An 18,855-nucleotide genomic window follows, 5' to 3' on the forward strand; every position below is an offset into this window, starting at 1 on the left:
TTCAACATGATCCAGACTGAGCTTTTGAGCTGAGCATTTAACTACCTCACGTCACCTCCCAGAACTAATGCTGAATTCCCTCCGGCAGACAGAAACGTCCCTACTGTTCCCTTTCAGTTTCAACGACGTTCCAGACAAAACACAGTTAAATATGAGACACAACAACAGCACCCAGATTGAGTTGTTGTCCCGAGCACTTAACTGCCTCACATAACTAATGCTGAAACTAAAGCTAAAACTAATGCTGAAACGAATGCTCCAGCAGACAGAAACATTCCTACTGTCCCCTGTTACTTTAATTGTATTTTAGGCCGAGTGTAATTGATAGGCACTACGCGGATTTTGCATGATAAAAATGAAATTCTCATGGAAAAAAAACAGGCCACGTTCATTGACCGAACACAAAACCGACGCCGCAGAAAACTCAGTCTTCGCGGCTATTGAAGTATGCAGACGTTTTGACTGGTCATTAGATTATCCAATTAAAGCATCCTCTGGTTTTGGCCGACTTGTTTTCCCCGCTAGTGTTATCATGTCTTAACGATCTTTAAATGTAATGATTTGTAGTGAGGCAAGCAACACAACGTTTACTCTGAGTCTGTCCCACAGCACGTCATTAAGAAGAATTTGCTAGGGTACTGTTTTTGTTCTGCTATTTTCTATTATCGCTTCAATAATCTGTTCGGCAAGAGAGATTCTTCAAAATGAGCATACTGTGTGGTTGAACAGAGAGTGGGGAAACCTTGCAACCCGCATCGTTTTAAGAGACCACAAAAGCACACAAAGCCTGGCACAGAACGATAAGCACTAATTAAATGCATTATTAACAAGTACTACAGCAAATAAAACACAATTTGTTTAATATTCGGGGGGGGGAAAACAGCTCCGGCTTTGCGTACGTTTCTCGACAGCTTTCAACCATCTGTCATCCACAGTGACTAAACGCAGTTGTCATTAGGACACATCCACGTGATTGACTATGACTGTCAAACACTATCACAATTATTCATCCCAACTCCTTTTCCGACTGTCCAAGTAAGAATCAGTGCGATAATACAAACATATCGGACATCAATCCCCATGCAAATTGTCACAATCAATAAACCAAGATGTTTTAGTTCCAAATCCCCCTGCAGTACTCTGTATATAGACTGATAGAAGCGTATGCCTGAGGGAGTGACATATTTGTCTCTGAGAGACTCTCTTCTCTATTGGGCTTTGACAGTGTGTGTGGTGACACTGTGTGAGGTTAACTGCATCGAGGTGTGTGAAGACAGCTCTGCGTCCTCTGTGAGTGAGTTGGGGCACATCTGCATACACACCAGCGAGGCAGGCATGTGTTTGTTTGCTCTGCCAGGTTCCTGGGGGAGGGCTAATCAAACCTACCTGCCAAGTAGAATGGTGGGAAGAGAAGACACAGGTGGACAAATAACAACTAGAGACCATGTCAAGTCACAATGCAGCGCACCAAGTGCAGGTAGGGTGAAACCACCTCTACACTTAAGCTAGATAGCTACTGGCCTTAGTGGTTTCGTTTGGAGATGAGTCGACACCATCTCTCCAAGGAATGGAAAAGATTGGCGCCAATTGGACATGGACTCACCCTGACATTAGACCACTTTTGAAGTCTTACAATGACTGACAAATATTGATTTTAGAATGAACTATCCCTTCACAACAAAGGGCGTATAGACAAAGCACTGAGAGAAAGCACTTTTGGAGCTTTGCCAGCTTCAGCGGTCTTAACCTAATCCGCCATGACAGGGCAAAGCCTCTTTAAGAGCAACAGTGGCTTGAAAGAATGCAAAACATGCAGGAAAGTTATTTCATAACAAAGGCAAAATACAGTGGCCTTAAAAGGATATGGACTCTATAGCAAAGCCTACGATGGCCCAGCACCTTGGACAGATACCACTGGGAGGTTTTACTTCAGGACCATGGATAGCAACAAGATCCGTAAACTGTAGACTCAAGGTTAAGATTTCTGGATCTTACATACAGCAGGTTAATTAGTTAAATAAACATAACATCCCGACTAGGTAAGTCTAGCAAAGCAAATCAGCACCCATGCAAGAGCAGAACTTTAGGCTAACTGTAAAGTAAACTTATCGATGCATTTTGAGGCTGCGGAGTTATGTTCTGCATTGCAAACCATCGACATCCTGCAGCTCTCATCTTGTGGTGATTTAATTGCCTTAAAGTATCCAAGCCACTTAATTACTGTCATTATCATCAGTGGGAAATTACACAGGCCTAAATGAACAGGGTTAATTAGCCTGTTTGGGACGGCATATATATTTATTTATCTGGGTTTGCCTGTGGAGTAGAGATAGGACTTGAAAGCGACTCTTCATACTGTATGACTGCTTGTCATACCTTTCTAAATAACTTTCTAGCTCTCTCTCTCTCTCACACAGACACACAAACTCACGCACGCATACACACCTAGGGCCTAAATGTTCTTACTTCTTGGGCGGCACCTGTCCCACGTTGACCCGGACACAGATGACCTTGCGTGTCTGCATGCCCTGGGAGCAGGGGCCCTGCCCGTTGGTGTTTGGGCCAGCAGCAGACCTGGGGCCAGTGGTGGTGTTGAGGGCTGAGGTTGACGGATCTTCAGTACAGGGGCCCCAGGGTCCAGTCTGCCAGTGATACACTGTACATGCATGCTCGTTGCAGTTCCGCACCTCCTGCAGAGAACTGCTGTTGGGGCACATGCCGCCACCTAGGAACACTCACGCACACATGCACACGCGCATGCACAAACAAACGCACGCACACAGAAAGGGCCACCTGATGAGTTATTTTATAGAGGTCCGGCATCATGCACAATGACAGTGCAACATATGATAAGCAATACGTTCAAATTCTCTACCACACCACACACATATACAGGGTAGTCCCAATGTCATCAGTCAGGGAGACTCTGGCGTATACATGAAGCCCTTAAATAATGTCAGATTCTGTCAGAGCAAAGTCTGAAAGATTCAGCCAATTATTGATAGTGACAGTCCATGATTGTGATGAAAGACCTCCCCCTGTGATTGACAATGCATTTTAATCCTCCAGCCCACTTTGAGGCTCAGACGATTCCTCTCCTCCTACTGCTAGTTGCAAGTCTGATTACCAACCCACTTCTCCATCTCTGTCGGATTTAAAACATCCAACACAACCAACATCACTCTGTCCCTTCCTCACCTCTCTCTCTCTCTCTCTCGCTCTCTCTCTCTCTTCTGTCTGTCGGTCTCTCGCTCTGTGTCTCTCCGTCTCTCTCATCTCTGCTCAGTGGAGGCAGGTGGGTCGATAGAGTGAGATTCAGAGCCCTTAGTGCTTCAGAGTAATTGCAGACACTTACAGGTTTGGGCAGTGATGAAGGGGCATTGTGGGACTGTAAGTCCTCCACACTTGCAACATCCTGAGATGAAAGCCAACCTGTTCCATAATGAGCAGCAGTGGTGTTGTTTACAGGCCGGTCAATGTGGAATGCCAACACAGACTAATCTAAACCTGATGGCAAATGAACAGACCTCCTCCTCCTTCCTTTCTGCTGACTGCTAGCTGTTTACATCGCTGACTAACCATGTCGGTTTTCTGGTTCTGCCAATAGCGTAAACTAACCAGACAAGTAAGCCACAGATGGTGCCCAGACTGACCTAGAAAAGTGGTTTGGGTTGGGAAGAGGTAATGTCTATGTCGATTCTACAGGGAGTTGTAGTGGATGATTTATGAATGGTGAAGCAAAATCAGTCCAGTCTTAATGTGACAAGTTGAGCTGCTTTAATGCTACGCAAAGGCTGCGGCTCGTGGAATATAGGTTCATTCATGTTTGCGGTATGCATTTCATCACTTTTCTGACTTATTCACTAAATTTACTTGGAAAGACATCCATAATGTATTGGGTGTCTGAGCTAGCGTGGTTACATTTAGTATGCGGCTTATGACACTGGAGCTTGGGATCACCTAACAGATGGCACACTTGACTGCTAAAATATCTATATTTGAGAGGTATTCTTCAAACAGGAAAATGTTAAAAAAATATTGAAGCAGCATACATGATGATGTGAAGACTTTCCACATTGGTGCCTTTCCACATTGGTGGGAAAGAACACCAATCCGAAAAACTTTCAAGGCCCAATATGCAGTTTTTGTAACCATATTTGGAGTTATTTGGACTAGAAAAATATAGCTTAAAAAATGACTAATAAACTTTGTTAATCCTCTACAGGATTGGTGGGTCCCCCGTGGGACGGTTGAGCTAACGTAGGTTATTGTTATTAGCATGAGGTTGTAAGTAACAAGAACATTTCTCAGGACATATCTGACATATCTGATATGGCAGAAAGCTTAAATTCTTGTTAATCTAACTGTCCAATTTACAGTAGCTATTACAGTGAAAGAATACCATGCTATTGTTTGAGGATAGTGCACAGTTATGAACTTGAACAGCACAGACTAGAATATGTTCTGGACTTCATCCAATGACACTGAGGAATATATCACCTCAGTCATCGGCTTCATCAATAAGTGCATCGATGATGCAGGGCTTGAAAACTATTTCGGACTACAAAGGGAAACCCAGACGCGAACTGCCCAGTGACGCAAGCCTACCAGATGAGCTAAATGCCTTTTATGCTCCCTTCGAGGCAAGTAACACTGAATCATGCACGAGAGCACCAGCTGTTCTGGATGACTGTGTGATAACGCTCTCGGTAGCTGATGTGAACAAAACCTTTAAACAGGTCAACATTCACAAAGCCGCTGGGCCAGACGGATTACCAGGATGTGTACTCAAAGCATGCACGGACCAACTGTCAAGTGTCTTCACTGTCTTTTTCAACCTCTCCCTGACCGAGTCTGTAATACCTACATGTTTCAAGCAGACCACCATAGTCCCTGTGCCCAAGGAAGCGAAGGTAACCTGCCTAAATTATTACCGTCCCGTGGCACTCACGTCGGTAGCCATGAAGTGCTTTGAAAGGCTGGTCATGGCTCACATCAACAGCATCCCCCTGGACACCCTAGACCCTCTCCAACTCGCATTCCGCCCCAACAGATCCACAGGTGATGCTATCTCAATCACACTCCACGCTGCCCTTTCTCAAAGACAGTTGTGAAGAGGGCACGACATAACCTTTTCCCCTTCAAGAGATTGAAAAGATTTGGCATGGGTCCCTAGATCCTCAAAAGGTTCTACAGCTGCACCGTCGAGAGCATCCTGACTAGATGCATCACCGCCTGGTATGGCAATTGCTCGGCATCTGACCGCTTGGGGCGGCAGGGTAGCCTAGTGGTTAGAGCGTTGGACTAGTAACCGGAAGGTTGCAAGTTCAAACCCCCGAGCTGACAAGGTACAAATCTGTCATTCTGCCCCTGAACAGGTAGTTAACCCACTGTTCCTAGGCCGTTATTGAAAATAATAATTTGTTCTTAACTGACTTGCCTGGTTAAATAAAGGTAAAATTAAAGGTGCTACAGAGGGTAGTGCGAATGGCCCAGTACATTACTGGGGCCAAGCTTCCTGCCTTCCAGGACCTATATAATGGTGGTGTCAGAGGAAAGCCCATAAAATAGTCAGAGACTCCAGTCACCCAAGACTGTTTTCTCTGCTACCGCATGGCAAACGGTACCGGAGCGCCAAGTCTAGGACCAAAAGGCTCCTGAACAGCTTCTACCCCCAAACCATAAAACTGCTGAACAATTCATAAAATAGTCAAAGGACAATTTACATTGACCCCCCACCCCCTCCCTTTAGTACACTACTGCTACTCGCTGTTTGTTTGTTACCTATGCAGAGTCACTTCACTCCCACCTACATGTACAGAATATCTCAACTAGCCTGTACCCCACACAGTGACTCAGTACCGGTGCCCCCTGTATATAGCCTTGTTATGTTATTCTTGTTGTGTTACTTTTTATTATGACTTTTTATTTTAGTCTACTTGGTAAATATTTTCTTCTTTTTGAACTGCACTGTTGGTTAAGGGCCTTAGGGCTAGGGGGCAGTGTTCGGAAGTTCGGATAGATGACGTGCCCAAAGTAAACTGCCTGTTACTCAGGCCCAGAAGCTAGGATATGCATATTGGTAGCATTGGATAGAAAACACTCTGAAGTTTCTAAAACTGTTAACATAATGTTTGTGAGTATAACAGAACTGATATTGCAGGCGAAAACCAGAGGAAAGTCCATCCTGCTTCCACTAGATGTCAACAGTCCTTAGAAAGGGTTTCAGGCTTGTTTTTTGAAAAATTAGCTAGAATTTGTAGTTTTTCAAGGTGGCTCTCATTTGGACTGTAGTCTTGTGGCGTGTGTGGATGAGGGTACGCACTTCATTATTTATCTCTGGTATTGAACACACTATTCTCCGTCTTAAATTTGATAGTTTGTTTAGATATTAGGGTACCTGAAGATTGGTTTATTGGTAACTTCTGGGATTCCTTTCTTTGCATGTTGAACTAGTGGAACGGGTGGATTACTGAATCAAACGCGCCAACTAAACTGACTTTTTTTGTATAGCTGGGACGCCTGGGATTGCAAACAGAGGAAGATCTTCAAAGGTAAGTGATTTATTTTATCTCTATTTCTGATTTTTATGATGCCTCTGCTGGTTTGCAAAATGTTTTTTTATGCTTTTGTGTGTGGGGCGCTGTCCGCAGATAATCGCATGGTATGCTTTCGCCGTAAAGCCTTTTTGAAATCTGACAAAGCGGCTGGATTAACAAGAAGGTACATTTTTAAATGATGTAGGACACTTGTATGTTCATGAATGTTTATTATTAGGATTTTGTCATTTGAATTTGGCTCGCTCCAGCTTCACCGGATGTTGTCGATTTTGGTAGCGCACGGATCCCGTTTCCGGTAAGAGGTTTTGAGGGCTTGTAAGTTAGCATGTCAAATCAAATGTATTTATATAGCCCTTCTCACATCAACTGATATATCAAAGTGCTGTACAGAAACCCAGCCTAAAACCCCAAACTGCAAGCAATGCAGGTGTAGAAGCACGGTGGCTAGGAAAAACTCCATGGAAAGGCCAAAACCTAGGAAGAAACCTACAGAGGAACCAGGCTATGAGGGGTGGCCAGTCCTCTCTGGCTGTGCCGGGTGGAGATTATAACAGAACATGGCCAAGATGTTCAAATGTTCATAAATGACCAGCATGGTCAAATAATAGTAATCACATTTTTCACGGTAAAGTCTACACTTGTTGTATTCGGCGCATGTGACAAATAAAGTTTGATTTGATTTAATTTATTATTAAACCAATTAGGCACATTTGGGCAGTCTTGATAAAATGTTGAACAGAAATACAATGGTTCATTGGATCAGTCTAAATCTTTGCACATACAGTACACTGCGGTCAACTAGTGGCCAAAATCTAAATTGTGCATGACATGGAATAATATATTATGGCCTTTCTCTTGCATTTCAAAGATGATGGTACAATTTGTTTTTTAAACGCATGTTTGTTTCTTTGTATTACCTTTTCCAGATGTAATGTGTTATATTCCCCTACATTCATTTCAAATTTCCACAAACTTCAAAGTGTTTCCTTTCAAATTGTATCACAAATATGCATATCCTTGCTTCAGGTCCTGAGCTACAGTCAGTTAGATTTTAGGCGAAAACTGTAAAAAAGGAGCTGGTCCTGAAGAGTTTTAACTGTTGTACCCCATCAGAAGCTAAAATATCAGCTTGTTTAACTCTAATGTTTGTAAACAAAGTCAATGTAAACAAACACTGTACAGCCTCAAAACAGGTTTAAAACCATACCTTTGATATAATGGATCATCAATCCTTGCATCCATATCTCTGTCTATACATTTTAGAGTGGTTCCATCTCTCCAGCCCCACCCCTCAGCATTTTACTGAAACAGTGACACTTTTTATTGTTTCAACAATGATTTGCCCCTTTAAATCATCTATCCAACACTCTACGCTAAAATATCCACTACTCATCACCTACTACTGCTACTACTACTATTACTGCTACTAATACTACTACTACTACTCCTACTGCCACTACTACTAGTACTATTACTAACTTTAAAGATACAAATAGAATGTACCAGAAAGCTTTGGAATCTTTGGCACCCTTGAAAGTCCTTTGGAAAACATCGATATAGAATGTTAAAATTCTCACATCAAGATATAAGAACGTGTAAATATGTTTGAAGAATGAGTTATACTTACTTACTGTACAACAACAAAACCAAAAGCAACTACTTCTTTCACTAGATCTATTGCTACTAGGATTTTAAATCAAACCTATGGTGCCCAAAGGTTGTCAAGGTATAACTACAGTAAAGCCTATAAACATGGACAGAAATCCAAATTATTTTGTAATTTGCCAACATATCGCTAAGGTTAAATCTAGCGAACAGCTAGTTTCAATCACAAGTGTTACCCTCCATCACTGTGATCCATGCCACTACCATTGCAGTTACTGTGGGGAGGTTAACAACATCCAGATCAACTTTTAGCCAAATGTTTCAATGAAAACAAAAAATCATAGTGACTGTACAGACAGACAGACAAACAGACAGTAACAGATAAAGGGACAGACAGACAGTAACAGACAGTGTGATAGAGACAGTGACAGTAACAGACAGACAGCAACAGACAGTGTGATAGAGAGACAGTGACAGTGACAGTAACAGACAGACAGACAGACAGACAGTGTGATAGAGAGACAGTGACAGTGACAGTGACAGTGACAGTGACAGTGACAGACAGACAGACAGACAGACAGACAGACAGACAGACAGACAGACAGACAGACAGACAGACAGACAGACAGACAGACAGACAGACAGACAGACAGACAGACAGACAGACAGACAGACAGACAGACAGACAGACAGACAGACAGACAGACAGACAGACAGACAGACAGACAGACAGACAGACAGACAGACAGACAGACAGAGGGACAGACAGACAGGCAGTAACAGACAGTAACATAGAGGGACAGTAAAAGACAGTCAGTAACATACAGTTACAGACAGAGGGACAGACAGTAACAGACAGTAACAGACAGTAACAGACAGAGGTACAGACAGACAGGCAGTAACAGACAGTAACAGACAGTTACAGACAGAGGGACAGACAGTAACAGACAGACAGTAACATACAGTAACAGACAGAGGGACAGACAGACAGGCAGTAACAGACAGTAACATAGAGGGACAGTAAAAGACAGGCAGTAACATACAGTTACAGACAGAGGGACAGACAGTAACAGACAGTAAGACAGAGGTACAGACAGACAGACAGTAAAAGACAGACAGTAACATACAGTTACAGACAGAGGGACAGACAGTAACAGACAGTAACATACAGTGACATACAGAGGTACAGACAGACAGGCAGTAACAGACAGTAACATAGAGGGACAGTAAAAGACAGGCAGTAACATACAGTGACAGACAGAGGTACAGACAGACAGTAACATACAGTAACAGACAGAGGGACAGGCAGACAGTAACAGACAGTAACATACAGTAACAGTCAGAGGTACAGACAGAAAGTAACAGACAGTAACATACAGTAACAGACAGAGGGACAGACAGAAAGTAACAGACAGTAACATACAGTAACAGACAGAGGTACAGACAGACAGACAGTAACAGACAGTAACATACAGTAACAGACAGAGGGACAGACAGACAGTAACAGACAGTAACATACAGTAACAGACAGAGGGACAGACAGACAGGCAGTAACAGACAGTAACATACAGTAACATACAGTACAGACAGAGGACAGACAGACAGACAGTAACAGTAACAACAGTAACAGACAGAGGGACAGGCAGACAGTAACAGTACAGAACAGACAGAACAGACAGAGGGACAGGCAGACAGTAACAGTAACAGTAACAGACAGAGGGACAGACAGACAGTAACATACAGTAACAGACAGAACAGACAGACAGTAACAGACAGTAACATGACAGTAACATACAGTTACAGACAGTAACAGACAGTAACATACAGTGACAGACAGAGGTACAGACAGACAGGCAGTAACAGACAGTAACATAGAGGGACAGTAAAAGACAGGCAGTAACAGTTACAGACAGAGGGACAGACAGTAACAGACAGTAACATACAGTAACAGACAGACAGACAGTAACAGTACAGAAGACATACAGACAGACAGAGGGACAGGCAGACAGTAACAGACCACAGTAACAGACAGAGGGACAGACAGAACAGACAGTAACATAGAGGGACAGTAAAAGACAGTAAGACAGACAGACAGTAACAGACAGTAACATAGACAGTAAAAGACAGGCAGTAACAGTACAGACAGAGGGACAGACAGTAACAGACAGTAACATACAGTAACAGACAGACAGAGGTAACAGACAGACAGAACAGTAACAGACAGTAACATACAGTAACAGACAGAGGGACAGACAGTAACATACAGTAACAGACAGACAGTAACAGACAGTAACATACAGTACAGTAGAGGACAGAGCACAGTACAGACAGGCAGTAACATACAGACAGAGTAACAGACAGTAACATACAGTAACAGACAGACAGAGGGACAGACAGACAGAGGGACAGACAACAGACAGTAACATAGAGGGACAGTAAAAGACAGGCAGTAACATACAGTTACAGACAGGACAGAGGGACAGACAGTAACAGACAGTAACATACAGTGACAGACAGAGGTACAGACAGACAGTAACAGACAGTAACATACAGTAACAGACAGAGGGACAGACAGACAGTAACAGACAGTAACGTACAGTAACAGACAGAGGGACAGGCAGACAGTAACAGACAGTAACATACAGTAACAGACAGAGGGACAGACAGACAGAGTAACAGACAGTAACATAAAAGACAGTAACAAACAGACAGAGGGACAGACAGAACAGACAGTAACATACAGTACAGACAGAGGTAACAGACAGTTACAGAAGGAACAGTAAAACAGACAATAGACAGTAACAGACAGTAGGACAGACAAACATGGTAAATGAACAGACAGACACTTTAAGACACAGACAGTGTAACTTGAAAGCTATACAAAGAGAAAGACCCCTTTAACATGGTAAATGAACACGACAGTAGATATACAATACAGACCGTACAGAACGGCACACCATCTACAGTACATAGTCTCATAGTCACCTTCACCAGCGTTGTAGGCCAGTACGGAGCGGGTCCTCAGCTGCTTTCCCTCGATGGTTTTGCTGGAACAGGTTTGGGAGCAGGAGGACCAGGAGGTCCAGTCGCTGAGGACACAGTCCTTAGGGCAAGGCACATCACAGGCGATGGGCTCAGGGGCAGGGTCTCCCCCACACAGCTCCTTGTCCACCATGTCACCTGGGTGAAACAATAGAAAAACAATAGTTGATGGAACTGTTATACACTTTTTCAATACAGAAAAAAATCTCAAACAAAAACAGAATCTGTCATTGTACTACACTTTATATAACTTATCAGACTCTTATCCAGAGCAATTTACAGGAGCAATTAGGGTTAAGTGCCTTGCTCAAGGCACATTGGCAGATTTCTTCACCTGGTCGGCTCGGGATTCAAACCACGAGGCTAACTGCCACCCTCCATTATAATGTCTACAATATGATAAACCACACTACAAGTTTCTGGTCCATTGGTGGGGTTGTTTATATAATGTTTCCTTAGTGTCATTGAATGCTAATCAATTTCAACCCATACAATTCATTAATACAGACGTTCAACTTGATCTGTTGTCTTCCTTCTGACATCACAGCTGGGTCAAATGTTTGGTAACTGTTTAATAACGTGTTGGGTTAAGGTTATCGAGGATAATCTGTACAACATATTAATAATGACGTCGCTATTCTCAACGCAACTCGATCTGAATACGGAATTAGCTTTGGACATAGTAAGTACAAACTCATATGGGACTTAAACATTTTTCACTTACATATTTATGATTCATGACCACTTCAGTGGGTTATACTATTAAGGCACATATTCGGTATGTGCTTTTAACAGGTTAACATTTTACTGTAGTGGTCTAAATCAGGGTCACACAAACACATCTAATTTGAAACAAAAGTATATTCCTCACACAGATCGTTATGAGCGTAAAGCCACCTGTACCGTGTCAGATATAGAGTCGAAATGTATAAGATTTTGAGTTTGCATCCCAATATTACACTTCATATACATAGCAGAAGACTGAACTATAACAAAACCATTTGACATAGATACACCGGATTTTCTGTTATGTTAATTAATTCTGAAATTATGAAAAATATTAGGAAAGGGCTACCATGTTGCAAGGAACTGAATTCAAGAGACTTCGAAAACCAAAACGAGCAACACAATGGCTCGGCAGAGTAAATGTGGATCTTCTGACGGTTGGTTTTTGCAATTTCATGCTGAGGATGAGTTGAGCTTCAAACCCTCCGATCGGCCCGCCTTTACATTAAGATGTCACTTTGAGGAGCATTCGGGGAACCAATTGTGACTGAACCCGAGACGGTGTGGAAATGCGAAGTGACAAGGAAACTCAGTGGCTCTCACGGTGGCAAAAACATGAACGAACAGAACACCCTTTATTAGAAAAACTCCAGGCTTAGTGAACTGAGAAAAACAGTTCCTTTTAAATGAGTCAGAACTGTTAATATCAGTGTCGATCAGATACGCTCAGTATCGACAGTGGAGTTTCAATGACATTTATATAGACTTTTGTCTGCGGTGTGGCTGTTTGTTGTTGGTGTGGCAGTTTCATAAAATTCAGCCTCAGTACGGCAGACAGACATTCAGCCCAAAGTCTCTGGGCAAAAAGTAGCACACAATCATAACACAACAAACATCAGTGGAGACGGGGAATCAGTCAACGCCAGTCAAGATAATTAGAAAAACACAAAGAGGTTGTGCCTCTCACAAAGCTACTAGGAAGACATCACCTGACCTGGCAATAACCCTGAATTCCACTAGTGGATGGACATGTACAGTATGTGTCCTGGGTGAGGTTAGATGACAATGTAACGCTGGATGTTTCAGTTTTTCCGAATTTGGAGGATGATAAAGAGGTCATTGTCAAAGGGAGTACCGTAGGAGTGTGATTTGGACTCAATCCATTACAGTGTCTGTATCTTTCTCGGTGTGTCTCTTCGATATCTCTCCACATCTCGTTGACAACGTTCAAACTAGAAATGGCGACTATACCTGGGATCGATAACATAGCATCTTTGTCGATCACACACACATTCTGAAATCGTCTGAAAAACCCAGACAGCATCTCTCTGCACCGACTGCCATTGTCTTCAGTCAAACAGTCTTCAGTAATAAAGTGGAGCAGTAAAACCACGAAGCTGCAAAGTTAAGGGAGTCCCCGAGACTCCCGGGCCAGAGAGAATTGATTTGATTTAGTGCGAGCAGGGTTTAATTGCTCTGTGAAAAGGGGGAGGGCAATATGTGGCTTTGCTGAGCTAGGGAAGTATTAAAGGAGAGGGGGAGGGGGATGTGAGGTGGGGGAGGGCGTCTGGAGAGAACTCCATGATAAATGGCAGGGCGGCTAACCACCATTCTCTCTCTAGTCGTACCCATCTCTTCACTCAGTTACAGTATAGCCATATGTTAGAGGGTTGATAGAGGTCACCTTGAGTAACATGAATTTTTTTATCCAGAGGGTGAGACCCTGATTTAAGGCATCAGCATGCTTCAGTTCGGCTGGTGCCTAGCTGAATTCGGTTAGACAAACTAAAGGAGTGTGCTCGCAAAGTGTCAATAGTACTGTTTGTCCATTTTGAGATGCCGTAGCCAGTATACATTTCCTCAAAATAATCAGAATTAGTCTAAGATATCACTGTCATTAATTTTGACGTTTTTGTCAAGGAGATCTTAGCCACTCAATTTTACATCTAACTAAGATGTTTGGTGCAGTGTTTCTCAATCAAAAAATGTGCTTGAAAATTAGTCGCCTTTATTGAAGACTCTCTTCTGTTGACCAATCACCGACGAAGGGGGCGTAGACTTCGGCTCCGAACTTGCCTCCAGAAAAAATGGTATGTGCCCGAACAGCCAAAAAAAACCTCACTGAAGTCAAAAATAAAAAAAAATGTAATAAAATGTCGTCAGGGTGCCTTCGGAAAGTATTCAGACTCTTTGGCTTTTTCCAAATTTTGTTACGTTACAGCCTTATTCTAAAATGTATTACATATTTTTTTTACTCATCAATCTACACACAATAACCTATAATGATAAAGCGAAAGCAGGCTTTTAGATTTCTTTGCAAAAGTACATTAATTTTTAAAATTAAATATAACATCTACATAAGAATTTACATTTTGACGGCGATTACACCTTTGACGGCGATTACAGCCTCGAGTCTTTTTGAGTCTGACACTACAAGCTTGGCACACCTGTATTTGGGGAGTTTCTCCCATTCTTCTCTGCAGATCTGCAGAAGCTCTATCCGGTTGGACGGGGAGCGTTGCTGCACAGCTATTTTCAGGTCCCTCCAGATATGTTAGATCGGGTTCAAGTCTGGGCTCTGGCTGGACATTCAGAGACTTGTCCCAAAGCCACTCCTGCATTGTCTTTGCTGTGTCCTGTTAGGGTCATTGTCCTGTTTGGAAGTGAACTGTCTCCCCAGTCTGAAGTCCTGAGCACTCTGGAGCAGGTTTTCATCAAGGATCTCTCTACTGGGACTGCAGGGTAGCCTAGTGATTAGAGCATTGGACTAGTAACCGGAAGGTTGCAAGTTCAAACCCCTGAGCTGACAAGGTACAAATCTGTCATTCTACCCCTGAACAGGCAGTTAAACCACTGTTCCTAGGCTGTCATTGAAAATAACAATTTGTTCTTAAGTTAAATAAACTTTGCTCCGTTCATCTTTCCCTTGATTCTGACTAGTGTCCCAGTCACTACCACTGAAAAATTCCACCACCATGCTTCACCGTAGGGATGGTGCCAGATTTCTTCCAGACATGGCATTCAGGCCAAAGAGTTATCATTATGGGTTATTGAATCATTCAGAGAATCTTGTTCCTCATGGTTTGCGTGTCTTTAAGAGCTTTTTGGCGAACTCCAAGTGGGGTGTCATGTGCCTTTTACTGAGGAGTAGCTTCCATTTGGCCACTCTACCATAAAGGCTGGTGCTGCAGAGATGGTTGTCCTTCTGGAAGTTTCTCCCATCTCCACAGAGGAACTCTAGAACTCTCGATTGCTCAGTTTGGGTCTGAATACTTATGTAAATAAGTTATTTCTGTTTTTTATTTTTAAGAAATTTGCTAACTTTGATTTGTCATTATGGGGTATTGTTGTAGATTGATGAGGACAATTTTTTATTCGATCAATTTGAGAATAAGGTTGTAACGTAACAAAATGTGGAAAAAGTCAAGGGGTCTGAATACTTTCCGAACGCACTGTATGCACAAGCTTTTCTGAACTGTTTTGGCTGGGAAGCATGCGGACACTTTTATTCATCACTAGATGTAAATAGTTCATCTGGAAGTGGTGGGCTACTTTTGAGGGGGGGGGGGATCAGGGAGCTGAGCTAACAATGTGGCGAATTCTGAGCATAATAGTAAGTCAGAATACCATAATACAGGTTTATTGTACTATGCTAGCTTAGCAGGAAATACTGGTTGAAATAACTTCTTAATGACAACATTTCAACCATTTTCTGGTTGTAACGACGTCATTTCAGTCAGTTTTGCCCATTGGCTGTGTTATACATGAATTAGTCAAGCAAACGTCCACTGAAAATAAAGGACTCTATAATGTGCATTAACCAAATCAATAAACCTATAGACTGCAATCACAGTGCTTTATCTACAATCACACAGCAACGATCATGAAGACTGAGTTTAACGGAATTAAATTAAGGAAAAAAACAATTGAAATAATCTTTCGCCGATAATTAGTTATCTCCATGATTTTCCTCACCGGTGCTGTTGACACACTGAACCTGAGGTATCTGTGTCCCGGGGCCACACGGCAGCTCCCCGTCGGGGATACACTCATCCAGTCTGACGAGGCGCCAGGCCCAGCAGCTGGGTTCGTCACATGGGACAGCCTCCACCAGGTGAGGACAGTTCCCTGGTCCACCCGTTGGCTCATTGCTGATCTCCCGTTTCCTCAGTTTAAAACCTGCCGAAGGTAAAAAACACATCATTCAAATTAATATGAAAAATGTATAATGAAAAATACATAAAACCACGTGGAAAAAATATATAAAAACTCTGAAAAAATGCATAATATGCCTAATTGTCTTCCATGGGAATTGATCTCTTCAACAGCTCTCTCGAAATGGAATAATAGGATATGTTACTATGATAAGACTGGGATTAGTGTACAAGTGCAAGCAAGTAATTGCCTAGTTAATTGTTGGCACTTTAACACATAATGTGATCTAATTGACCATAAATTGATACAATGAGAGGATTTCATTGCAAAGCGCCAGCGTGTTGAACCACCCACAGATGTTAGATACTACATTTATGCCAGAATATGTTTGTTTAAGAGGACTTCACAATGGCTACAATAACACCAACTATATATTCACTGATAATTACTGTATAACCTTCTGAAACAGTGCCATGTTTATAAATGGTTTATAGGTGTTCAGTAGATGTTCAAAAACTGTCAACAGCATTTCAACTAACTATCCACTAAGTCTAACCCTAAGCCCTAACCTTAACCATTATCCTAACCCTAAACTTAACTCTTACGTAACCTCTATTCTAAACCTAACCCTAACCCGAACCTTAACCATTATCCTAACCCTAAACTTAACTCATACGTAACCTCTATTCTAAACCTAACCCTAACCCGAACCCGAACCTTAGCAAGCATTTAATTGTTTGTTGCCAGTGTGACCATCTGTAGATCGTTTATATGGGGCCATCCAAATAAAGTGTGATGGACATACGATAGTCCCACTCGAAGCCTTTATCCACACACCTTTCTTCCCTTCTTGGACGGCACAGTTCTCATAGGTGCAGGGTCCCCAGGCCCCCCATGGGGACACTTCACACTCGATGGGACAGGGGATGTGACACAGCTGGGACGTGTTGGGGATGGGACCCCCACACAGCTTGCTGTCCACAGGACGGGATGCTAGAGACATGGAAATAAGGGACAGGCATACAAATATACTTACAGTATAGTCTGTTTAAAAATGAAAGAACTTGATGTATGTCGTCCCCCCATTTGAGTGATAAAGTTACAGGAGGCACAAATATCATACCCCCAAAAATATGCTAATGGTGAGAGGTTAGCATGTCTTGGGGGTATGATATTTGTGCCTTCTGTAACTTTGTCACTCAAATGGGGGGACGACATACATCAAGTTCTTTGAGTTGACAAGGTAAAAATACATCGTTATGCCCCTGAACAAGGCAGTTAACCCACTATTCCCAGGCCGTCATTGTAAAATAAGAATTTCTTCTTAACTAACTTGCCTAGTTAAATAAAGGTGAAATAATATATATATATATATTTTTTTAAACAAGGTCTGTGAAGTGCTGTCATTTCCTTTTGTTTATCGCCCCACTGTTAGCATACTGTTAGCATTTCAGGGCGATAAATGAACTCTGATTAACCTTTCAGCGCAATCTAACACTTGAAACAACATGAAGCACGGCCCACCGCTCTCACTGAAGACACATGAAGGCTGTACCGAAGGTGTGAGAGAGCTGCAGTGTCTCCTCTCATACATATTCTATGAAGAATAATCCATTGCCATGATTCCCCTGTTGCATCGCTTCAGATTTAGAAGCTGTGTACACGATGCGTATATTCCCGCAGAGGAACTTCACTTCACGCAAAGGAACAAAAGAGAGATTGTTTTCCTCTGCAGGAGGATAAGCGAAGCCGACTGTGAGACACCATTTTCTGGATGTTTCTTAAATGCACTTGAATAAATGGGCTTGTTTGAAAGTTGGAGTGGAAAGTTGGCGAGTGGTTTTGTGTGTCTGTCACATCAAAGCTGTTTTGGAACATAGCACAGTGCTGCTTGTTCTGGTTGATGCAACAAAGGCTCTTGATCTCCTAACAGATTGTCCAAGGCAAAATCCACTACCATTGGCTATATTGTCAAATGTACACCCCTCTGCCACAGCATATGAACACACACACTCACAGATGCAATGTGCAGAGGCACGTGGGCACCCACGTGGACGCGAACAGACGTGCACGCACACACATGCACATGCACAAATGCACGTACGCACACACACCTGCACACACCTGTATATGTGCACATATACACGTTCAAAATCTCAATCTACGATCCAAACATTGCATCAGCGGATGCAACACTTTCAATCAATTACACTTGTACACAAACACACTTTCTCACTAAGCAGGATCTGAAGATCAAGATGTCCTCACACGTCTCTCTCCCTACGTCTGACAGCTCCGACAACACATTCAGCGCTTCGAGTCTTATCAAGTCAAAGAGAGCTGAAAAATAATTCTGCCGAGCAGAACAGTGAAAAGCAAGCACATCTTTGAAATTGATATGCAAAAGGAATGATTCCCTTACAAATAGTCCAATACTGCATTTGGTAAGCCTGATAATCCTTGTATTATTAGTGTGCAGAGCAGACTTAAATCTAAGTACATCAATCCACTCTGAATAGAAATTGTCGACCAACAGATTAGTGGTGTTTGTGATAAAGAAAAACCCAGCATCTTCATTACACGACTTATACAATGTACTTGTATTTCCTGCATTGTATTGAAACTACAATAACAAATGTCCCCTCGCGCAACTAATGTGAGTGTTGCTTGTTGTGTGCCAGAGTAGAAAAACGGGGGGAAAAAAAACATCTCACAGATGCTTTGCATATTCCATTTGGAAAAACAACCGTGTGTTATTTCACCATTC

The 18,855-nt window shown here is 42.5% G+C and overlaps 1 protein-coding gene across 1 annotated transcript in view; it reads right to left on the bottom strand.

The window, feature by feature from the left end:
- LOC124006364 (thrombospondin type-1 domain-containing protein 7A-like) overlaps positions 1–18,855 on the bottom strand; it is a 99,631-nt gene that overhangs the window by 33,236 nt on the left and 47,540 nt on the right. The window contains 4 exon segments of the mRNA XM_046316339.1: positions 2,467–2,725; positions 11,151–11,345; positions 15,909–16,112; positions 16,926–17,081. Coding sequence (XP_046172295.1) covers positions 2,467–2,725; positions 11,151–11,345; positions 15,909–16,112; positions 16,926–17,081 — 814 coding nt within the window.

Source organism: Oncorhynchus gorbuscha, linkage group LG19 (assembly GCF_021184085.1).
Source record: "Oncorhynchus gorbuscha isolate QuinsamMale2020 ecotype Even-year linkage group LG19, OgorEven_v1.0, whole genome shotgun sequence".
NCBI classification, from domain to species: Eukaryota; Metazoa; Chordata; class Actinopteri; order Salmoniformes; family Salmonidae; genus Oncorhynchus; species Oncorhynchus gorbuscha.